The sequence below is a fragment of the Myodes glareolus genome, chromosome 4 (genome assembly GCF_982192425.1).
Source record: "Myodes glareolus chromosome 4, mMyoGla1.1, whole genome shotgun sequence".
NCBI lineage: Eukaryota > Metazoa > Chordata > Mammalia > Rodentia > Cricetidae > Myodes > Myodes glareolus.
Genome location: NC_142029.1, coordinates 33,851,556 through 33,875,572, shown reverse-complemented (window position 1 = coordinate 33,875,572; position 24,017 = coordinate 33,851,556). Strand labels below are relative to the sequence as shown.

The following is a 24,017-nucleotide window of genomic DNA, read 5'->3' as shown; positions in this document are numbered from 1 at the left end:
CCAGAAGATCCTCCTCTAAATACTGCATTCTGTAACATGTCACACCCAAACTCTAGAAGTTACATAAGACTCACATGTTTTAAGTCACTGTGTTGCGAAGTATGGAGGTATTCAATTACTCAGGCCCAACACTGAAGGAAAGCCTGGGGAACAGAACCCTATCTAAGAAAAGCACCGTGGCTTCCACAGTAACCAATGTGGAAGGGGGTTAGAGTAGGATGGCAGGAGCAGGAATAGCTCAGAGCTACAGTAGTGACACCAGACATGCTGGCTCATGCCTGTAATCCCAACACTCAGAGGCTAAGCAGGAGAGTTGCCCTGAGTCTGAGGCTAGAGACCCTGCCTCAAAAAATGTAACAAAAAGCACTAGTGGCTTTGAGTATGGTACAATAAATAAGTGTCTGTGTTGGTCACTACTTCCCCCTAAGGAGCAAAAAAGTGAGGATAACTTCAGAGCCTTTGAATGCCTGAGTGAAGTCATGGGGGTATTTAGAAAGTGTGACTGTAGAGAGGACCAAATTTAAGGAGAGAGAGAGAAAAAAAAAAGTTACAAGCCGTTTTCAATCTTCCTTACAAAAGCTCACCTTTCTCCATGTCCTTCTCTTTTTAAGAATAAAGTTTCCTTCACCCCAAAATGCACTTTTTCTTCCTTCTTCCCACCCATCCTCACAGCAACCGCTATCTAATACCACCTGAAAACTCGTCTCTGCTGTGCCAGCCATATTCTACACTGAAGAACTCACAGAACTGTACTGTACTGAGATGGTCTTAGGAAGTTGTGTTCAAGGATGGTCTTGAACTCCTGATCCTCCTTTCTGCCTCCCTATGAGGTTACAGACATGTACACCAAGACCCAGCCTATAAAGTGATAGGAACTGAACCCAAGATTCTGTGTATGTTAGGCAAGCACTCTACCAACTAAGCTATATCCTCAGCCCTGTAGACTTCCTGAAACTATTTGTACCTGTCTCTTCCATTTTTCTGTATCTAATACTACTATATTAGAACATTCTATACACAAGATGAGAACAGTAGGGTTTCATTAACACATTTAAATTAAGATCTAAGATCAATTTCTTCATAGTGGCCTAACTTCAGAAAACAATGGAAAACATTAACAAATAAGACAAAACTGCATATTAAAATCAATAAAAATTAGGTAGATCCATTTATTTTGGGTGTATCTTACAAGTATAAGTTTAGAAGGGCTATTTGACAAACCAGCATTAGCTACCAACTCTACAAACATCCTTAACAAGAAAAGGCAATTATGTTGGCCCTTTGCATACAGGCAGTGTCCTATTGCATATCAAATGGCAGAGATGCAGTGACAGATTTGAGGGCATAAAGGAGTTAGATTTCTACTGCTATTTAGTTGATAAATAACATAGAAACATACACGAATAGATGTCACTATCACCAGTGATTTATAGAATTGAAACCTATGGGTCTACCTACTTAGAAAGTTGGAACTAGTAAGAGTATCCTATTGTCATCTATTCATGAAATACTATAGGTTTCTTTGATCCTAATTTCTGAAAGTTGTATGAAAAGTTGGAGAAAGAGACCCGGGTAAGACTGGCAGTACATGCCAAGTGAGATCAAGATAGTGCTTTAGAAAATGTTAAGTGTGCTGGGTGGTGGTAGCACACGCCTTTAATCCCAGCACTTGGGAGGCAGAGGCAGGTGGATGATCTCTGTGAGTTCGAGGCCAGCCTGCAAGAGCTAATTCCAGGACAGGCTCCAAAGCTAGAGAAACCCTGTCTCGAAAAACCAAAAAGAGAGAGAAAAAAAAAGCAAGAAAGAAAAGGAAAAGATGTTAAGTGCTTTAAGTGCTTACAGTGGGCTTCAAGGATGAAGATGGTGACAGAAATGGGTTACAATGTAGTGAGTTTGAATGTTGGGGGATGTGATGAGGCCATCACAGACAAAGCCTTGGTGACCACTCAGGACTGCTCTTCCCACAAGATACCTATGTTTGGCCACCAAATGCTAAGTTTAGAGCAGAGTTTGGGTTGATAGTTCAGCTTTGATAAGACTGTGACATAATAAGAATACAAGTCTTGCTGGGCAATGGTGGGGATGCCTTTAATCCAAGCACTTGGGAGATAGAGGCAGGCAGATCTCTATGAGTTGAGGCCAGCCTGGTCTACAAGAGTTAGTTCCAGGATAGGCTCCAAAGCTAGAGAGAAACCATGTCTCAAAAACAAAACAAGATTAAAAAACAAAAAAACAAGTCTTACTTACTAATGACTTCCAATAAATACTCAGAGGTATACTTTGGGCACATCAAGTAAAAAGAGCAACTAATTCTAACTGTGGAAGTAATAACAAGAGGAGGCCTTGCCATGACTGCTTTAAACAGTTTGGACATGTTTCCAGGCCAGCAGCACAAAATTATCTAACAACTCGTGGATTACAAACATGCCCCTCAATCTATCCCAACGCTACTCCAACTAGACACAAGCTGCAGCTGTTAGGCAGATGTAGCCTTCCAGGTATTTCTCATAGGAGTTACTGAACAAAATAGACTTTAGCTAGTTTGCCTTTAGTATTTTTATCAACTTCAGTTTTACTCTAACATTAAAACTAGTCATTCCTTAGACACAACTTGGACATACAAATGGACAAATAAGCTCATTTAATCAAAGTCTTCACTAAATGATGACCAAAAATCCTGCAAACATGTCTACAATAAACTGAATTTTGAAGCAGAACAAAAGACAGGAAAATGTAAAACTTCTCTCAAGCACCAATAATGGAAGCTATGCAGCTATACGTACAAATCCTTAACAGGTCTTTCCTTCTGGAAAATCCTGAGATTTTACTTAAGCACTGTTACTTTATAGAAGGCAGGTTGGTTCAGTGAGGAAACTTACTTTTGATAGTGATATTTTATTTGGGGCACTTAGTATTTCACAGATCCTCAAGTCTTGAGGTAGGTTAAAGATCAGTGTCCTATCATACAAATCAAAACTCACGCAGGCGTTACTCACTTGTCATAAACTGAGTCTGGTAGTCAGGAAGAGTATGGCCACCCCGATTTCAGATGCATCTAATGAATTTAAAGGTAGTGGGCTGGCAAATATCCACGGGAGAAAAATCAGATACCAACCCTATGGTGAATTATGCATATTACAGAATAAGAATAGTCCATTTGCTCATTACAAATGCATTTACACAGAACTGAGCTGTAAAACTACCAATGTGGAGTGTGTTGCTTTTCTGCCCTTCAGATTGAGTGGAGGATTAATCACTAGTGTGGAACCACAGGAAAGCGAGTACATAAATGTAGCCACAATACAAAACGATGCCTGGGTTGCCAGAGTGGGGTAGGGTCTCATCCCAGCCCAAGATGAAGAGAAAGAATAGTATCAGCTCAGGCTGCTGTGGCTCAGTATGCCTCCCCAGCACCCCGAGGGAAGAGCTCTAAGACAACAGTAAATGTGTCCCAATAAAGTGTGTTAATGTTTTCACTAACACATAAGCCACAAGTAAAAGTAAAGTGATATTTTATTAAAATGACATGTATAAGAGAAACCTAATTTCAATATGTTTTACCTACTACATAAATCACTGTAATTGTTAAGCCCAAATTCTCCTAGTTCACTCTAATTACTTAAAATTATTTACCAGAATTCAGCTAATCATGACAGTTTCCTAGACCAATCTTTTCAACTACTTGCTTCATTATAAAGTTCCCTTAGGGATAAGAGTGTAGTTCCATAGTACAGTGCTTGCTAAGCACATGTGAGACAGTGGTTTGATCCTCAGCATAACAAAAAAACCCTCACAAAAGTCCTTTTATTTAAGCAAGTTTAAAAAGTAAAGACAGATATAGATATGTATGTTCTCATATAAATGGAACAGCCCAACACAAGTCACAGAAGCAAAAGAGAGAAGATGGGGGTTGAGAAGAATATAGAAGGCAGAGAATGCAAGCCTTTAACTTTAGTATCCCCAAAGTTGAGTGTGGAAGTAAAAAGTTTCGACATTAAGAAAGTTTATATAAATTACATGAATTGTAATTTTTTTAAGAGTCAAAATGAAATGTTCTGCATAGAACAAAAGATATGCCTAAGCAACATATCATATTTGTACAAGGCCACTGAAAGTCATGAGTATTAGTAACAAATAAAAATGCTTAATTCTGTATCAGGGTGAGTAGATTTTAGTTTGGTATTCTAATAAGCTCAAGATTGTAAACTATTCTTATACAAAAGCAGTAATGGTGGGCAGATTTGTGTAGGAAGTCTTGTGCTTCTGGTTGGCACATTATCTACTTTCTAATATGGTGAAATTAATACAGACTTTTGTAAAAGGTTGTGCAAAACTATTGTATTTACAAAAATGGCACAAAAGTGAATGCAATAGTCAGTGCACATGCACACCCATTCACGTCTTCAACAAAGAAAGCTGTCCCAAGACTGCAGAACCGAGGAAGAGCACTAGCTTCAACGACAGCTGGTAAGCATTGGAGTCACACAAGTCACACCAGAACGGGCAAATATCGCCCAGGTGAGATGCTCTTGTTAAAGCTGAAACAGCAGGTTTAAGGCCGTCAAGTCCAAGCAGTTATTCAAATCTTTTGCAGCCCATTTACTTGTGTTTGAATTATGTGACTTGTCTTCCAACTTGTGTTCTTAAACTTGTCTTACAAAATTCAAAAGGAAAATACAGAAGAAGTCAATATAACAGAGGTTCTATTAAATAAAAGTAACATACAAAGCTGTAATTATGAGGAAGGAAGGAAAGCCAGAACATTAAAGCTGTAAAACTTGCTTGCTACTTGTTGGAGCCAGCCCTACACCAGCTAGGTAATATGTACAATTATTATAACGTCAATTACTTAAGTTGCTGTTACATGTCCTTTGCATCAGTGCACTGTTAAACTAACCAAAACCTCTACATATGTATGCTCCCTTACAACAGCAGCACACACTACCACTACCTGCAAAGCTGTCAGTTTCAAATGACAGTGAGTGAAAGGAAACAGAAAGTGGGTAAGGAACATAGTAGGAGAAATAAGGACATTAGAAGACTCATGCAGTTCAGCTCTTTTAATCAGCCAGCCAGTTTGCTAGCAACCAGGGATGGTTTCCGTTGAGGAAGGTCCTGTGGAGTGGGAATGTGGTCACCAGTGACCTCTGTCTTATCCGGGGCTGCAGCAGGAAGCTGCTTGTTCTTCATCTTTGCTTTCGCCATGTTGTAATCCCCAGAATCAAAATACTTTTGCTGCAAACAAAAACAAAAAATTAGATTAGAGTTTAAAAGTTCTTTATACTATTGGACTGATTTTGGATGGAAAAATGAAGAAACCATAGGCCTCCAACACCATGATAAAACTGTAATAATAGCTTAAGGACAACCAGGGGAATTTGCTTGAGGTCTGTCTGGCTTATATCCATTCCTACTGAATGTCTGCTATACATAAACTAATGTTCAAGAGCTAGTGAGAGATAAAAAATGGTCAATTAAAATCAACCATCATAACAACTTTTACAATCAAAGATAAGGTTTGGTCATTAAAGGCTGGGTTTGGCAAAAGGTAATAATAAAATGGCCAATGGATCTATGAATAGCAACTACTTTTTGGATAGCACTGTACAAGTTTCATATGGAACAGTTATCAATGAAATGCGGACAAGGTATGTCTGAGGTTGCTGCAGTATCATTTCTGTATGATGCTTTAAAATGAGTGTAGAATTCTAATGCTCCCAAATCAAGAAGCTGCTTCTAGCTAAGTATGTGTGGCACACCTGGAATCTCAGCATTCAGGATGTGAAGGCAGGAAGACAGATGCTCAAAGCTTGCTTCAACTATGTGAGACCCGGTCTTAAAAAGGAAAATGGAGCACTGCTGGCATCTGGACAACAAAGCAGTCTGGTAAATTTCTTACGTGTGTTACTTAATTACAAAGTAAGAAACTGAACGCTACAAACTAAAATAAATAACTATATTTACTTATTTACTGGGCATGTGTGTCAAGAGAGTCTATGTGGAGATCAGAGGGCAATTTTCACAGTTGGTTCTCTCATTCCACCTCGTGAGTCCTGGGGACTGAACCAAGGTTGACAGGCTTGGAAGCAAGATTCTTTATCCTATCTTATCTTGCGTGCCTAAGCACCATATAATTTCCTCCAATTTAATGAACTCAGTTTCTAACTAGAACTGTTTTATACTAAAAAAAAAAAGAAATTAATCATAAAAGGATCTCATTTAATTGCATAACTGGGATCTTCTGCTGAAGAGAATACACAATCCTCAATTTGGAGTCTTTGTGCAGCAGGAATGAGAGCAAGTCTGAAGTCAGCTTGAGCTACTTAGTAAGCTCCAAGCTAGTGTGAGCAATACTAAGACCCTATCTCAAGTAATACAAACTCCTTAAAACCAAATAAAATATACTTTAGATCATATGGAAGGTAATGTTACAAAAGCCTCTCTTCATATTCATTCATTCATTCGAGAAAATGCCTCGTATAGCCCAGGATGCCTGAACTCCCAAGTACTGACATCACATACATTCCACCACGCCTAATTTCCCACTAAAATTGAGCAGCACTGACACTATGTATGTGATTACCTAACATGACAAACTTTAAAGTTATGTTTATTAGAACTGGGTCCTCAGTCTTGGTACTTTACAAACCTTACAAATACAGAAAATCATGGGCTAGACTGTTCAAATCCTTACCCACTCTGATGGGCTATAGTTCACCATGTACACAGTATTACTGTTAAAAGTGCAGTGGAAATATTATATAACACTAACTTCATAATACCACCAATAATACAGAAAAAGATCTGATACGGTAATTAAATGCAATTTAACCCTCTCAAATAATAAAACAAAGTCTCTTAGCTTGTTAACTAACATGGCAGAAGAAAATTGAAATCTAGAACTTTGTGACTCAGACTTTAAAAAAAAATTCTAAAACAACAGCAACAACAAAAAAGCTTACTTCACTGACCATCCAAATATTCACATTTCAAATTCTATAGAATTATTTGATTCAAAGCACAAAAAGCTTATTCCATTGATAGTTTGAGAAAATATAGACTCAAACATTCACATTTCAAATTCTATAGAATTATTTGATTCAAAGCACAAAAAGCTTATTCCGACTCAAACATTCATATTTCAAATTCTATAGAATTATTTGATTCAACTTCATTTCCAACTGTTTACATCTACAATACCAACCTTAAGATACATTAATTAATTAAGAGAGACATACATGGATCTAATCTACATGGGAAGTAGAACAAGACAAGATCTCCTGAGTAAATCGGGAGTGTGGGGATCATGGAACAGGGTAGATGGGGAGGAGAGAAGAAGGGAGGGGAGCAGAGAAAAATATATAGCTCAATAAAAAAAGAAAAAAGAGTTATATTAATTCTGCTGCGGAGAAACCATCTCTTAACTAATACTAATAACGAGGCAAGTACAAACATGAATTTGATGCCCAGGATTATACATGATTATGTCATAGCTGAAAATATACCTAATCGTACAGTACTGTAAGCAGACAGTACATGAACATTTTGCACAGCTAGATTCCTAATGAATGCAGTTCTCACTGTGAGATTTCTATTAACACATTACATGATTTTTGCAATGATTTTATATAACCACATATTCTACTTTGTTGACTGATTATAACTTACTATTTCTCTGATGATGAACAATAAGGCTGCTTCTAATTATAGTAAAAGCTTTAAGAGGGGAAAAAAAGCTTCAAATTTGAAGATATTTTTCTCATACTGAATTATACCCTAAAATTAATTTATAAGAGATTAGTCAAACAATGTAAATACTTCCATAAATCTTCCATAAAACACTTTGAAAATTAAGAGTAATAATTTTAATGTTTATACAAAACAAGTTATCTATTAGTTACATTCAATTTCAAGCTCAGTAGCAGGAATTATTCTAAGTATTTTCCCACTTTGGCTGAAGTTAGTATGATTTCTATCATGCATGTAAACAGTCATTACTTCCTCTGTTAAATTCCTTTATTTAGAGTCATGTTAATGTTTTTAAAGATCCTGATATTTGGAATAATTTCCCTACTAGATTCTGTTTTATGGCATAAAAAATTTACATTTTTCTATATTTAACATAATTGTCTATATATTATTTGAAAGATGTGAATCCTTTCATTTCACAAGTTAAAAAACATGTTATTTGTTCAGAGTTGAGAAAATAGTCCATATGTAACTATGGTGCACACCCACAGACTTGTTTTTTATATATAAGCAGCGGATACCAATACGCTTAAGGTATTGACTTAAAGAGAAACATAAAAATCTAGCATCTTCTATAATAAGTAATTGTCTTCCACATATACTCCATCATTCATTCTCTGATCCTCATATAATAAAGAATTCAAATGTGCTTTAATCCTAATTTTTTAATATTTTTCAAACAGAAGGAGTTGAGAGAAAATTAGAAACTAAGAGATAATGAAATGTTTTAATTAATTTGAACTACTAAGATTATAATGTGCAAATTGGATTAAAGAAACGAACTATGAAGCAAATTAGATGATTTCTATAAAGGATCATAAGCTTCTGGATGTTACGTGGGACCTGCTTTCTAATAGGTAAGCTTTAGTAAGGGTGGTAGGGTGAAAACCCCAGTTTCTAGACATCGGTTCTTTTGAAGAGAAGAGGGAGGAGGGTCATAGAGAAAATACAGGTTAGATTTGAATTATGCCTACAATTAGTTTCTTACAAAGGTGACAACATATCAATAGTAAATGAAGGTGGTGGTTACAGGACTTCTCTTACATTATCATCTATACTATGCTACATACTTGAAATACTTATAATTTAAAACATTATAGTCGATTCTTTTCATACATATTCATGGTATGAGGTATGTAAAATATTGACAAAGACAGACACATGCACCTGAAATACAGAGATAAAAATGCAGACATCTACCCCACAGCCTGTCAGCACACTGAGCTCATTTCCCCGTGAAGGTAGACATTACTCAACAACTTACCCCTTTCTGCAATCGCTTCCTTAAGAAATCGGACCCGCCAGGCTTTTGTCCCAAGTGTGGGTACCTTGCTTTTAACTTTGCTTCTTCAGCTTTCTCTGGACTAGTTACTTTATCTTCCATTTCCTGAAATAATTTCAAGTAAATTATTTCTATTAAAACTCAGATTTGAAAATAATTCACCTTTTAATATCTGGATTCTGACTTTCGTTGTTGAATGTCAAGTAATCCAGCCTCTGACTAAGAGACCAAGCAGAGAAACCTTCTCAGCGCCTCTGTCTTTCTTCTCGAATGTCCCATGTGACAGCTCTATCATAGCTGTGATGCATGTACAACACCCCACACACTGGATAAAAATACCGAGACAGCTCAGCTCTCAAGGCTTGCAGTCACTTTCAGTCATGTATAATACATTTATAGTTAGTCTCCTTCTATGGACTCTTCAGCTCTCTGTCTATATTTACAGAATCTTCTTAATACCACCACAATCTAAGGCCTTTCTGATTTCCTATTCATTCAAAATCATGTAGAATTTTAAACTCCTAAGATTCTTTACTAGACATTAATAGCTGCCCAAATACCAGCATGTTTTTCCTAACTAATGAATTCAAAAGACCTTGAAGTCTGTAAAGGAGAGAAATATGTTTACTAATCCTCACATCTGGCTGGAGGTGAGAGTTTATGCCTTTAATCACAGTACCCAGGAGTCTGAGGCAGGAAGACTGTATCAAGTTCAAGGACAGCATACAGTGAGTCCTTATTTCCTACCAACAAAAGGCAAATTCCATTCATGTCGAAGAGATCACGTATTTTTAGGTATCAAAGTGCTTTCTAAAAAGACTGTCATTAAATTTCCCCTCCTGGGCTAAGGATTAAACTTGGCCGCACTCGGTTATACCTCTCTGGTCCTGTCAGTGTCTGAAGATCATTTTCTCAAAACCTATCTTGATTTAGCCCACATTCTTCAAAATGCTATCTTTACAGAAAAGAATTTATTTATCCTATCACGTCAGAAACAATAAATCAAGAAAATCACAGATCTCCTATTATGGGAGGTTGGGCAGCTGGCAAGGGCAATTTTAGCTATCAGACTCATTCTGAATGGTAAAACCTCACTTTGGCTCATTTTGAATCTCTAAGGTTATTTGTGAAGTAAAAATAGCCAAAATGTTAAATCTATAAATGTCAAGCCAACTGTTCTTACATAGCAAGTAAATAACTTAGGAACTTTTCAATCTCATGCATTTTTTTTTAGATTTTCCTCAAAAATCACATTTATGATTTATATTCTATTCCCTTCTGTATTATCAACACTTCTGGCCCTCAACAACTCCCTTTATGCGCCTCGTTTATGTCTTAGAGGATTTTGAGGGAAAATCCTTTGTTTTCCAATCTCTTTACATAAACCTGCCTTTTCTGCTTCAGATGTCCTACTTCTACTTTCTAGGCTGCAGTTTCATGTATCTATGTTGACTTCCAATCTCTTACTGTGGCATTCACACATATGCTTCATACAAAATTTACCTATGTATTCGGCACAGGTAAGACTCTAAATAATGATTTTTCCAGTCCTTACATTTAAGAATGGTATGTTCAAAATTTCAAATGTGAGGGATACAATACAAACCCCGGGTAACTCTCAGTGCGTAAGCACATCAACATGCTGCTCATTACTGCCACATTTAAAAGCTAAGACCACTACTTCAGCTGGTATGCAAGCCTAGTTGTATGCCCAAGTGAAAACAAAAATTAACTACAATGGCATAATTCTTTAAGGAATTTTATGTTTGTCTTTGGGACAGGGTTTCATTCTGTAGCTCTGGCTGTCCTGGAACTATGCAGACCAAGCTGGCCTTGGACTCAAAGAAATCCATCTACCTCTGCTTCCTGAGGGTTGGGGCAGTTCCTAATTTTATGCATAATTTCTGTCTCACAAAGTGTAGAACCTAACTAGGTAAAGATATGAAGATACTGCACTTACGTAAAGCTGAAGACGCTAAGACAAAAATAAGGTCTTATTTTTTAATGCAAGGTGTGCTAGAGCCTTAGCGACATCTAGTGGCTGGCTGCTCACCCTTCTCTACACAAATCTACTGCAATCCACTGGCATTCTCAGAACTGCAATTTCAAAGCAAAACTGAATGCAAGAATCTATTACTCTTGGGTTTCCCTGTACAGTTAGCCCATTTTAAATATTGCTATTGAAAAAGAGCCAAAGGCAACTACTGACCTTTAGTCTCAGAACTTTCAAACCTTCCTGTCACAGAATCAGATTTTCTTAGGCCAGAAAGATTACACAGCAGCTAAAGGAGCTTGCCACATAAACTTGGCAACCCGAGTTTAATCTGTCTCTGATGGTGGTTGGCAAGAACCAAGTCCTGAGAGTTGCCTTCTGACCTTCACATGTATATTGTATTCACATGTATATTGCATTTACATGTATATTGCAGCACACATGCACCCACACTCATGCTCACACAAGAAAAAAATGAGGCTAGGCTGGTGGTCTACATATCCAGTTCCAGAAGCACGTCTGCACAGTCTCAGTCTCTCTCTCTCTCTCTCTTACACACACACACACACACACACACACACACACACACACACACCCTAAACCCTCTTCTTTTGACAACTACTTGAACCTAGAACCTCAAAAGTTTGAGACAAATGAGACCATCTCAAAACAAAGAGAGAACGACAGGGAGAAGAGAGAGGTGAGAGGAAGTGAAGGGTGGAGGAAGAAAGAGGGGAATCTAATTCTTGAAAGTCCTTGCCAATACGTAATACATTATTAAGTGTTGCTACTACAATTTCCTAGATGAAGTCAAACTTTCTGTATTCAATAAGAGAAGGAAAGATATGAAAAGACAGACCTAAACTACACTTTAAAACAAAGTGAAGCACTATCAAGACTTCCACAATACTTTTCATGAACCATACAAAACCATTCTTAATCTACTGCACAAGTTTTAGGACCTTACATTAAATAACTCCAAGCTGCTGGACTTTCACTAACATTCTAACACAGCTACAGATTTGCTTATATCGATATAAACATGTGGGGGTGGGCTGCTGGCATTTAGCCATTACTGCTCTGCTCTACACGCTTCCCCAAACAGTACAAACAGAAAGCTAAAACTACATTTTCCAAACTGTATTCCAATAAGGTAGCCAATGATAGCCACAACAAATTAAAAAAAAAAAAGTGTGGGAGAAAAGAACCTATTCTTTTCTTAATCATGCTGCTACAGAGCAGCAGGACCCTGTTAGTTCCTCCAGTGGGGTATTCACAGATAATCAGGGCTCTTGTAGCAGCTACATGGCAGTAGGGTAGAAGATGGCAGGCTCCAAACAGGACTTACTCTTACAGTCAGAGACATTCTTCAATCCCTGCCTCTGGAAACATCTCTTTATTTCTCCCTCTGTCCTTCCAACCTTTTCAAGAATTTGTAATCTAGCACCCCAAACCATTTCCTTTCTGTTTGAACTATGTCAAGTAGCTTTTGTTCTTGTCCTCTTCATACGATCCTTAATAAAAATCAAGTGGAATAATTTATACCTGTAGTTATGCTAAAAATGGAAGCAGATAGAATTTGCTATGACTACAGGTTCTTGAACATCAAAGACATTCCTGAACATTTACTTGAGCTAAGAAAGAAAACAAACTGAAAGGAGAAAAAGATTTGAGATAAAGAGAATGAAATAAAACAAACAAACAAACAAACAAAACAATAGGTTGCATATACATCAAATCTTTATACCCTAGATGTCTTTTGCAGGAGGGGGTAAAGGGAGAGATTCAGGGCCAGGGATGTCGCCTCTGTCAGAGAGCACAGAGGCCCTAGACTCACAATTTCCTGCACCTGAGAGGGAAGGAGGTAGGCAACAAAGGGCTGGGGTGTGGCTCAGTATAAAGCACTTGCCAAGAATGGGCAGGGCCCCAGGTTCAATTCCAAGTGCTGCAAAAACAAAATAAGACAAAAAAGAAAAACATACAACAGGATAGTGTTTTTAATTTACATGTTAGATGTGGAAGTCGTGATGGGTTTATACTGACTATCAAAACATGATAGGAACCATAATCTCTAGGTATATTTGTAAGGGAGTTTATATAGATGGTTAATTAGGTAGCAAGATCTACCCTAGATGTTGTCAATATCATTTTATTGGCTGGGGCACTAGACTGAAATTTAAAAAGGAAGTGGACTAAAGCGATGGCTCAATGGTTTAAGAGAAGTTATACAACCACAAGGACTGGAGTTTGGATCCTAACACCTATATAATAAGGCACATATTGTACAAACACTTGTCACTCCAGCTTCAAAAAATGTGATGTCCTCTTCTGGACTTCATATGTGCACTTAAAAACACGTACATGTGCACGCACATGCGTATTCACACACACACACACACACACAAAATATGAGAAGAGGGTAAAGGGAGAAAGATGAACACCAACATTCATTTCTGCTTCCTGGCTATAGATGCACTGGCTCATGCTACCATACATTCCTAGCCATTCCTCAACCTCTAAGCAAAAGTAATCCCTTTCTTTAAGTGACATTTTATCAGATATTGAGTCAGAGCCATGAGGAAATAAATACATAAGTGATCTTTTATTTATTCGGGACGGGTTTCTCTGTGTAGCCTTGGCTGTCCTGGCACTTGTGCTATAGATCAGGTTGCCCTTAAACTCATAGAGATCTGCCTGCCTCTGCATCCTGAGTGTTGGAATTGAAGGCATGTGCCATCACCACCTGGCTTGCATAATAAAGTTTTAAATGGGGCTAACTAAACAAAAATAAAGCATAATTGCTTTATTTCCAAATTGGTAGTTTAGTAGTGAAGAAAAGAAAATTAATGGGGAAAGTAATAAAATAATAACGGGACTAGGTACTAACCACACAGCACCATAATAACAAAGGGACAAAGTAAACATGATTTGCTCAAAATGAAAAAAGGAAAGCAGCAAAGGGTGAGATGAAAAATAAAAACAAACAAACAAAAAAACAATGAAAATATCAATAATCACAATAACCATAAAAGGACTGATGGACCTGTCCATTTAAATCTGTAGCTGGAAGCCAAGAGAGACAATCAGAAAGGATTGACACCAAGTCCATAAGCATGGTCAACATAGCAAGTTCCAGGACAGCCTGTTCAAAATGCCAAAAATAAACTAATAAATGAACAGATAAAAATTTAGAGACAGAATAAGAAACAACAAAAACTAGTCACTTACCAAGTAAAATTTAAAAATAAGTGACATAGGTAGAAAATAAACAGGGAAAATAACGTATTAAACAAGCCCTAATCAAATAAGAGCTAGCGCACCTATACTGAGTAACATAGATACTAAGACAAAAGTATTTTTAGAAATATATAGGACAGTCAGGTGGTGACTGGCACGCCTTTAATCTCAAGAGAAGGTGGATCTCTTGAGTTTGAGGCTAGCCTGAACTACAGCGTTAGTTCCAGGACAGCCAGGGTTACACAAAGAAACTCTGCCTCAAAACAAACTAACAAACAAAACAGAAATACAGAGGCCCTGCTCTCTGTGCAGTGCCCATGGTGGGCATGGAATGGCAAGTACTACTTACTGGTACCTACGATGAGAAGGTACAAGTCTGTGTGTTGTATAAAATTAACACAGGTGCCCAATCATGCAAGTAGGTCCCAGCACAACAGGGATCGAAGATAGTCACTGCTGTTTTATCCTTTGAAGGAAAGAAACCTAACTGGCACTAGAGACCCACCCAGGAACAGTACTGGTTTTTCTCCTTTTTCTTTTCTTTCTTTTTCTCTTCTTTTTTCTTTTTGAGATAGGGTTTCTCTGTGTAAGAGTCCTAGCTGTCCTTGAACTAGCTCTGGTAGAGCAGGCAGGCCTCAAACTAACAGAGATTCACCTGCGCCTGCCTCTGGGATTAAAGGTGCCACCCAGCAGCAACAGAGCTGTTTTACCCCAGGAATGAAAGCCTAGGGTCTGGAATTTCACCCTTGGAGGAGACTGGCATGGCAGCAAGGCTTTGATGATTTCTGCTTTCAACTATGAGCAATGTCAGGAGCAGAGAAGCCATTCAGGTTACTGTGGACTTTGTTGCTACAAAGGATAATTTCTAGGCAGATCCTAGGAACTCTGGTCTTCCTATGTTAGTCAGCGTGAGGAGTTATCAACTTATTATAGGAAAAAAAAAGGCTTGAAATCAGCACACTTAAGAACTAGGCAGCTAGTTCATCATTAGCTGGGTGTGCTGGCAGAATCACTTGAGTATGAGTTCAATGTCAGCTGGAAAAACTGAGAGCTCATTATGCCCCATCCTAAAGGAGACAGCATTTACTTATATTTATCTTACAAGTACTTGGTTTTACAAAAAAAGATCCCAATAATTTCTTTTACATGTATGTATGTTGTGTGGGGTATCTGCATATCACAACAACAGAAGTGTGGAAGTCAAAGGATAACTTGCAGGAGTTGGTTCTCTTATTCCACCACCTAAGATCTGGAGATCAAACTAAAGCTATCAGGCTTAAAGGCAAGAACCTTAACACTCTAAGCCATCTCATGAAGCCCTGATAAGAGTTAAAAAAGGAAGGAAGGAAGGGAGGGAGGGAGGGAGGGAGGGAGGGAGGGAGGGAGGGAGGGAGGGAGGGAGGGAAGACGGATCAGGTCTGATTACATATGCCAACATTCTTAGTATTCAAGGATTTGTGGACGTTTATGGTGAGTTCAGGGACTGACTGGCTATTGATACCTGCCTCAATACAAAACAAAAGGAAGTCACACAAAGACTATATATATGTGTACCCTTAATTCAACTATTTAAGAGCAGTTGCTTGGGCAGCATGAAGACCTGAGTTTAGTCCACAGCAGGGGTCAGGAAAAGGGCAAGAAGCAAAGAAACCAGTAAGAGCCAGGCAGCCTCAAACTTCTAGGCAAGATTACAAGCTTGAGGACAGCTTGGGCGTTCTAGTGATTTCCAGGCCAGCTGGGGATACAAAATGAGATTGTTAAACAAAAACTTAAAAATTGGGCATATGTAACCCCAGCATGTGTAACTGGAGGCAAGAAAATCACGAGTTTCAAGCCAGGATGCAATATATAAAACCAAGTCTTAAAAAACAAACAAACAAACAAACAAAACCAATAGTAAAGGAAGCTGGGCAGGCTTGCTGACAAAGCCTTTAATCACACCACTCGGGAGACAGAGGCACAAGACTCTAGAGTTCAAGGTCAGCCTGGTCTAATCGAGAGTGCCAGAATGGACAGGGATACAGAGAAACCTTGTCTTTAAAAAAAAAAAAAAATCAATCAAACAACAACAACAACAAACCCCAACCAACCAAAGAAACTCAAAAAGCCCCCACAAAAGTAAAGGGCCACTTGTCACCAAGCTTAATGGCCTGAGTTTGATCCCTGGGTCCCGGATGGTGGGAGAGAACAGACTCCCACAAGTTGTTCTCTATTCTGCCCATATATACTGTGGTAGATGGGCACTTGCACACTCACACTCACTCACTAATAAAATTTAAAAAGCTTAAAAAGAAATGTCAAACTCAGGAAGAAAAGTAGTTTTAAAAATTCAAAGCTGATTTTGAAATTTTATTCTTTAAAACCTTTTGCATCACATGCTGTGGATTATGCTCATTGTTAATAAAATGCTGATTGGCTGAGAGTCAGGCAAAAAGTATAGGCGGGTGATCAGACTGAGGATGCTGGGAGAAAGAACGGTGGAGTCAGAGCTGCTGAGCAAGCAGGACATGTAGAAAATAAAGTAACAAGCCATGACATGTGGCAAAGTCTAAAGAGAAATATGGGTTAATTTAAGTGTAAGAACTAGTAACAAGCCTGAGTCATTAGCCGAACATTTACAATTAATATAAGTCTCTGTATGGTAATTTGGAAGTGGCTCCTAGGACAGGAAAACTCTGCCTACAGTCACAGGTTTATATATTTTAATAATACACGATGAAATAAAGTATGCCTATATAACTAAGTGACTTCTTAACAAATAACAGTGGGGTGGTTATAACTGTCTTCGTATAGTCTACACTTAGAGAATCTAATCCTTATCAAATGTAAACATGAACTAAGATTAACACATGTATTTCTGTGAGTTTTACTATTAGAATACATTAGAAACCCTTTGTTACGAAGGCATAAGCTATGAACACATATTTGGAAACATTCAAGGGCTAGAGTTCAGTAGCAAAGTACAATCTAAAATTCATGAGGTCCCAGGTTCAATAGATCAGCACCAACAATAGCAAAAGGTCTTTGAAAAATTATTAGGTCTGGGATGTATCTCAGTGGTACAATGCTTGCTTCACATATGCATGATATTTCCTAGGTTCAATCTTTAGTACTGAAAAAAAGTTAAATGATTATTTTATATTCTAATAAGCTGATAATAATTCTATCGAAACATTTTCAGCCTGTGCCTAAGTTACATAGCTCAGCAGTAAAACCTGAGCACTCCAATCAGTTCTCTGTCTGCTGAGCAATATGGCAACATGTTCACTAAGGCACTGATGAATTAACAAAGGCCAACACACCTTTAACGACATTATTAGGAAGGTTCAACTAGCCGGGCGGTGGTGGCACATGTCTTAAATAGCAGCACTCGGGAGGCAGAGGCAGGCGAATCTCTGTGAATTCGTGGCCAGCCTGGTCTACAAGAGCTAGTTCCAGGCCAGGCTCTAAAACTACAGCAAATCCCTGTCTCGAAAAACAAACAAAGGAAGGTTAAACTACTGTTACCAATTTACAGAGTCACTTTTGTTCTGTAAATCCTTAAGATTTGTCAGTGCTTGGCATTCAATGACAGTAAGTAAAAGTCTCCGGAAGGAACAATGTCTTTCAACTGCGTCCATAAATCCAAGAAACTTTCTACATAGATAGATTTACCATCAGCTTGAGAACATTTGATGCCACAGGTTCAGGAATGTAAGTTACAAAGTACAAATCTTATACATACTACAGAAGCAAATCTAACAAGCTGGTAGGGCTGGAAATGTAATTCACAAGGTTGGTGGGACATGACTGAAACTCCAGTACTCAGGAGGTAGAGGTAATGAGGCAAGGAGTCCAAACTCATCCTGACTACCCTTTTAGTTCAAGGCCAGTCTGGGATAGGAGATCCCATGGGACAAACAAGAGAGAAATCTGTCTGGATAGAGAAAAAGAACATTATTAAGCCTACCAAAAAATATCAAGATCAAAATTAACTATAATTTTTTAAAAACAGGGGTTGGGGAGGGCGGCAAATTTACATGTACTGCTAAACACTGATAAAAGGAAGCAATCATGCTACACATATGATTAGGGATGTTCAGGAAAATGCATTAGACAAGTTTTGTCATTAGAAGACATCAGAGATGGCTCCGTGGTTAAAAGCAATGGCTGCTCTTCCAGAGGACCTGGATTCAACCCCAGCACATACACAGTGGCTCACGATGGTCTCTAACTCCAGTCCCAGGCAGGTGATCTGATGCACTCTTCTGACCTTCCAGGGCACCAAGCAGCACACAGATACACAGACATACATGCAGACAAAACACCCTTACACATTAAAACAAACAGTCGATAAGAGATAAATGTCATGTGCAAGATTTAGGAAGCCCTCCATGAAGGAGAGAAAACAGTTTTTGCCCTCTGTGTCCTTTCTCATGGTTTAATGAGCCTAAAATGTCTGAAACTGAAGCAGCTATACTGCAGTAAGAACTGAGGTGCTAAGAATGGTGGAGCAGCAACAAAGGACATAAGGGTTTTGAAAACCTCAGAACCACTATCCCAGTCCTTGGGTTAGCTTTTCGTGCTTCTTTTGAAGAGAGAAAACTAACTAACTTCTATCTTGTTTAAACTACTATTAGTTTCACCTTCCTATCACATGAATCATGAATTATGCTTTAATCAGAGCATAACACTGATTAAAGAAAAGGCAAGTAGGATTTAGACACACAAAGATGTAGGCAAGCAGGTTTTGTCTAAGGATGGAGGAAGCATCACTAAGAGAATGGAACAGGGTGGGCAAGAGGAGATGAAGCAAGAGAATGTGATGAAAGGGGCTGGTGAGCTTGGACTTCATCCTGTGGCAGACAGTCGGGAAGATAAACTTACCCCCAGCCTGGACTGTGCAAGGTCACCCCCCATCTACCAACGGCAGCCCTTGAGAGAACAGGAGGTTCACTGCAAATCTATGTAACAGTTCTCTTCTTTTTACATCACGCACAAAACCAACAGTCCCCTCCTCTCTATATATGCATGTATGTATTTGTATTTTGGGGGGTTGCTTGTTTGTTTTTGAGATAATGTCTCTCTACATAGCTCTGGCTGTTCTAGAACACACTATATGACCAGGTTAGCCTTAAACTCAGAGACCCATCTGCCTCTGTCTCCAGCGTACTGAATTTAAAGTGTGTGCTACACACCTGGCCTGTATCTCTTTAAAAAATAATTATTTTTAAGTCTGTGTATTTTGTCTGCATGTATGTCCGTATACTACTCATGCACCCAGGTCAGAAGAGGACTGGAGTTACAGATGGTGGCGAGCCACCATGTCGGTGCTGGGAACAGAACCAGTTCCTCTGGAAGAGCAGCCAGTGTTCTTTAACTGAACTACCTCTCCAGCCTGGCCAGGTGTTCTTTAATAGAATATTTCAGTTGGGAGCTCTACTTCAGCTAGTCAGTCTTTCTAAGACATTTCACCTAGCCTGAGTAAAATAATCTCTACTGGCATCTTAAAGAAACAAAACAAAACAACAACAACAACAAAAAACCAACCTGAGCCACAACACACACAAAAATTATGTATTTAGTTTTGTTCATATTTTTAAAGTGGATCAAAGTTAAAGTTCCTATGCTTTATCACCATGGACTCACTCTATTATACTGGACAGCTTCTGCTTCCTAACTGCTGGGGTTATTAGGTGTGAACCACTATGCCTAGCTAGAACTAATTTTAAAATTATCTTCAGTTCTAAATAGTTAAATGACCTCATAGCTTATGTTAAAAGGAGAACTTGGCCATCATCATCACATGGCCAATAGGGTAGTTAACATTTAACAGCAGCTACCATTTCTCAATATATTTAGTTTCAGCACAATACCAGCTATAATGAATAGTTTATAGATAGGCTGCGTTTTTGTTTAAGACTGATACAAAGAAAGAGATATCTGTGTTTTTATGCTCACACATACCTAATTAATAACCTAATTAAAAATAGGTGCCTATCTGATTGCCTTCTCTTTTAAAAAATTTTGCTTTCTAATTTTATAACCATTGGTCTGTATATTTCCTCTCTTAACATGAGTGTGTGCCATTTATCAGGGGTAGAAACAGTGACCTTGTCCTACTCCTTGCAAGGCCCCGCTATCTTAAACTTTTAAAGACAACAAGCTAACCTACCACAAAACCTTAAAAGTATTTTTAACTGAATACTTTGGCTATAATTAAAAGGTCAAATTGGAATAGAGACAATAATCAACTTTTTAGGTCATGTAACTGTTCTTCCAAATAGAAGAAACAGGTGATTTGGCTCACTAGAACACAGAAGTGACTTTGCACATTTTCCTCTTGTTTAAGGATAGTGTTCATGCCTCAGGCACTTAAAATCTACAGTCACTCTTTATTCAAAAAGGGACATCACATTCCCAACAGCCTCTAGTTTATATTAATGACATTAGCTAGAAACGAAGACCTAAAAAATGCTTAAAGAGAAAAAAATCTCAAAGAGAAAACATTTAAGTTATCCTTGATATCAGGTATTATATTAGGCTATTTTAATCAAAAGAAATACTCTAGAAAGCAATACTTCAAACTTTGGCAACACATTAACAAATCCTGTCACCCAAAATTATTTTAGCTGGGTATAGTGGCAGCTGGACTGTAATCCTTGAACTTGGGAGGTTTAAAGCCAGAGAAGCACTTCACATCAAAGGCAAGCAAGGGCTACAGAGTGAGCCCCTGCCTGGAAAATAATTAAACAAGGGCTAGCAGGATGGTTCAATGGGTGGGAGTTCTAGCCACCAATACTGACAACCCAAATTCAATACTGGAGTTCTCATGGTAAAAGGAGAAAGCCAGCTCCTGCAGGTTATTCTCTGACCTCTACACAAATACCCCCAACATACAATAAATTAAAAAAAAAATCACCTCCCACACCATAATGTATCAGATTAAAACCAAGATTTATTTCAGTGTATTTAAGACAAGATAGGCATGGGCTTTGAGTTCCTAAATCCTAAACAATTGTGAATACATCAAAGCTTACAATAAGAACAGGTAATATTTAAGTTTACTGTTCAGACTATAATCCTTAAACTGTATGCATTTTATTTGATTTTTTTTTTGGCTTCCAAAATTCATTACTCAGCTGGCCCTCATGGCACAGGTTTATAACCTGAGTCACTTGGTGTCTGAGCCTAGAGGATCACCATTCAAGGCTTGTCTGGGCAACTTAGTGAGATCATTTAAAAACAAGAAGGTTAGGGCCAGCACGGTAACCGACACCAATAGTTTCAGGGCCATGCTGTCTTACCTAGCCTGAGCTACACCCGTTCTTGTCCCAAAAAGACAGAGTAGGAGCTGGGACAGTAAAGCACTTGCCATGCACACACATATTCTCTTTTCTTCTCACTTGCTGTTCTCACAAAAGCAGAGGGGGACCCCAGGAATAGAGCTCAGTGGTAAAGCCCTTGCCTAGGCTGCCCCAGAGGACCTACTGCAGAAAAAGGGAAGGAGGAAGGGAGAAGAAATCTTTCTTCTTGCAAAGGATACAACCAAATGACGTGGTGTTTTATTATCTTTGCTTTCCTTTTCATCAGTTAATTTACAAGTACTGTCAGAACGGAACTATCACATGGAAGACATTACAGAGGAAAAGTTGACATGCTTAAGAACATACGGGATGTGCACAGAGCACTAATCTAAAGGGCAACATTAAGTATAAGCCCTAAAGCCGGGCAGTGGTGGCCCACGCCTTTAATCCCAGCAAAGGCAGGCAGATCGCTGTGAGTTCGAGGCCAGCCTGGTCTACAAGAGCTAGTTCCAGGACAGGCTCCAAAGCCACAGAGAAACCCTGTCTCGAAAAACAAAACAAACAAACAACAAAAGTATAAGCCCTAAGAAAGTTTAAACATTAGACAAAATCTCATTTACAGTAAAGCAGCTTGTTATTAACCATCAATTATTTAATTTGAGACAGGGTGCCATTATGTAGCTCCAGCTGGCCGGGAACTCACAGACATCTGCCTGCTTTTTTGCCTGAGTGCTGGATCAAAGGCGCAGTTTGATTTTTTTTTTTTTTAAGAAAAAATGTTGGGAACTCTCCCTAAAACAATGTAAGAAACGAGCCCAAGGGCTGTTCTCCTTTCTTAGCTAACTGATTTCACGTACCCAGGAAGGCAAGGCATCGGAACAATTAACTACGATGGAATAGGCAGGCAACAGCCCAGATAAACATACAGGCCTCGTATTCCTAGACGGATGGCTAGCTCATTTTTCTTGGTCAGGGAAACACAAATGAGCTAACAAAAGCATCCCCAGGTTTCGAGAAATACCTGAGTGGTGCAAATTTGTAAAGCTCCAATTCTCGAATTTTAGTCAAGTGCAAACCCCAGCAGCCAGGACTTTTGAGCCCGAGTTGTGCTGGGTTTCCATGATCTCGGCTGGGCCTCACAGCACTCGTAGGAAAAGGACGCTATCACCTGTACTTTACCGACACAGATCATGGGGGCCACGCGGCTCACCATCCTGATCTAGAACGGCATCGCCCCCCTGAACAGAGACACCGCTTCGGGGGTTCTCTGCAAGCTTACAAGTGGTCGAAGCGCTTCCGGGGGAAACCAACGTCCTAAGCAAATAAAAAGCTCACAATAAAACTTGGGTCCCTGGCATGAGCCCGAGGCCTGGCTCTCTCGCATACTCAAGTGACACATTGAGGCACCAGGGAGAAGCGTTGGGTGTCCAAGCCTCCGGGGGCTCCGGCTGCGGGAGGAGCCGACCATCTCGTGTGGGGTCGCCAGGCAGCCACCAGCGGAAGGCTCCGTCGGGCCGCGCTCCCGCAGGCCCGCCGGCCAAGGATCCCGCCACACCTGGCTCCCTCAGGCCGCCGAGCCACCGCCGCACGCTCACCTTCTGCTCCTCCGCCGACGCTGCCTCGGGGACTTCCGCGGACATGGTGCTCCTTCTGCAGAAGAGACGCCGGGAGGGGACTGATTACCGGGTGGCAAGGCCGCCCGCTGCCTTCTGCCTGCCCAGCTGCCCGCCGGGCTGGCGGCTGTCGCCTTGTGACGACACGGCTACCCGGCTCCCGCCCGCCGTGGCTCCCGCAGCCCAGGCCCGCCAGACTCCCGCGCCGCGCCCTTACTTACCTATCCCCGCGCCTCCGGCCCTGCGACGCCCAAGCACTTCCTCTTTCCCTCAAAGGTTGAGGCTCGCGCCTCACCTCACTTCCGTCCGTGAGCGTACAGTGCTTCCTGGGAATTGTAGTTTATCTGTAGCATGGTCTTTCCTCCCTTCTCTTGCCTTTCCAAACTACTCTGATCTCCCATTTATTTACCCATCTGCTTGCACTGTGATCTGCAGTAGCTCCACTTCAGCTTAACCCGTTCCACCATTACTTCTTCAGTTCCCCCACCTTGTCTCAGCACGATCTTTTCTTCTTAGATCAATCTCTTCAAAGCAATCACAATAAGCACAGCATCATTAGACAGGAACTATGATCTCTTTGGTAATGTCGCCTTCCCTCTTCATATTAGCCACACTAGGGATAGGGCCAATATTTCACTCTGAGATCCTCCCCAGACCATGGTATTTCCTATGTAATAAATAAGTAATGAATGAATTCAGCTTCCATTCCTTGTTCTTTCACGGCAGTTAGCTCAAAACACTGAGCTCCATAAAGACTTTCTTAATTGCAAAGTCCTATGGCTTCGTATCTACTCGTCATTCTACAAAACATCTTACACCTGCTGGCGCATCTGGTTTCAAAGAAATATGCCTCAGAA

The 24,017-nt window shown here is 39.5% G+C and overlaps 1 protein-coding gene across 1 annotated transcript; it reads right to left on the bottom strand.

Moving 5' to 3' along the window:
• Window positions 1–3,495: 3,495 nt before the first annotated feature.
• Window positions 3,496–23,477, bottom strand: Arpp19 (cAMP regulated phosphoprotein 19). The gene is made up of 4 exons (XM_048424122.3): window positions 23,382–23,477; window positions 23,143–23,197; window positions 9,014–9,136; window positions 3,496–5,235 (listed from the first exon to the last, which is right to left on the bottom strand). The coding sequence occupies exons 2-4, from the start codon at window positions 23,185–23,187 to the stop codon at window positions 5,065–5,067; spliced, it is 339 nt and encodes a 112-aa protein (XP_048280079.2). The 5' UTR covers window positions 23,188–23,197; window positions 23,382–23,477; the 3' UTR covers window positions 3,496–5,064.
• Window positions 23,478–24,017: the final 540 nt, after the last annotated feature.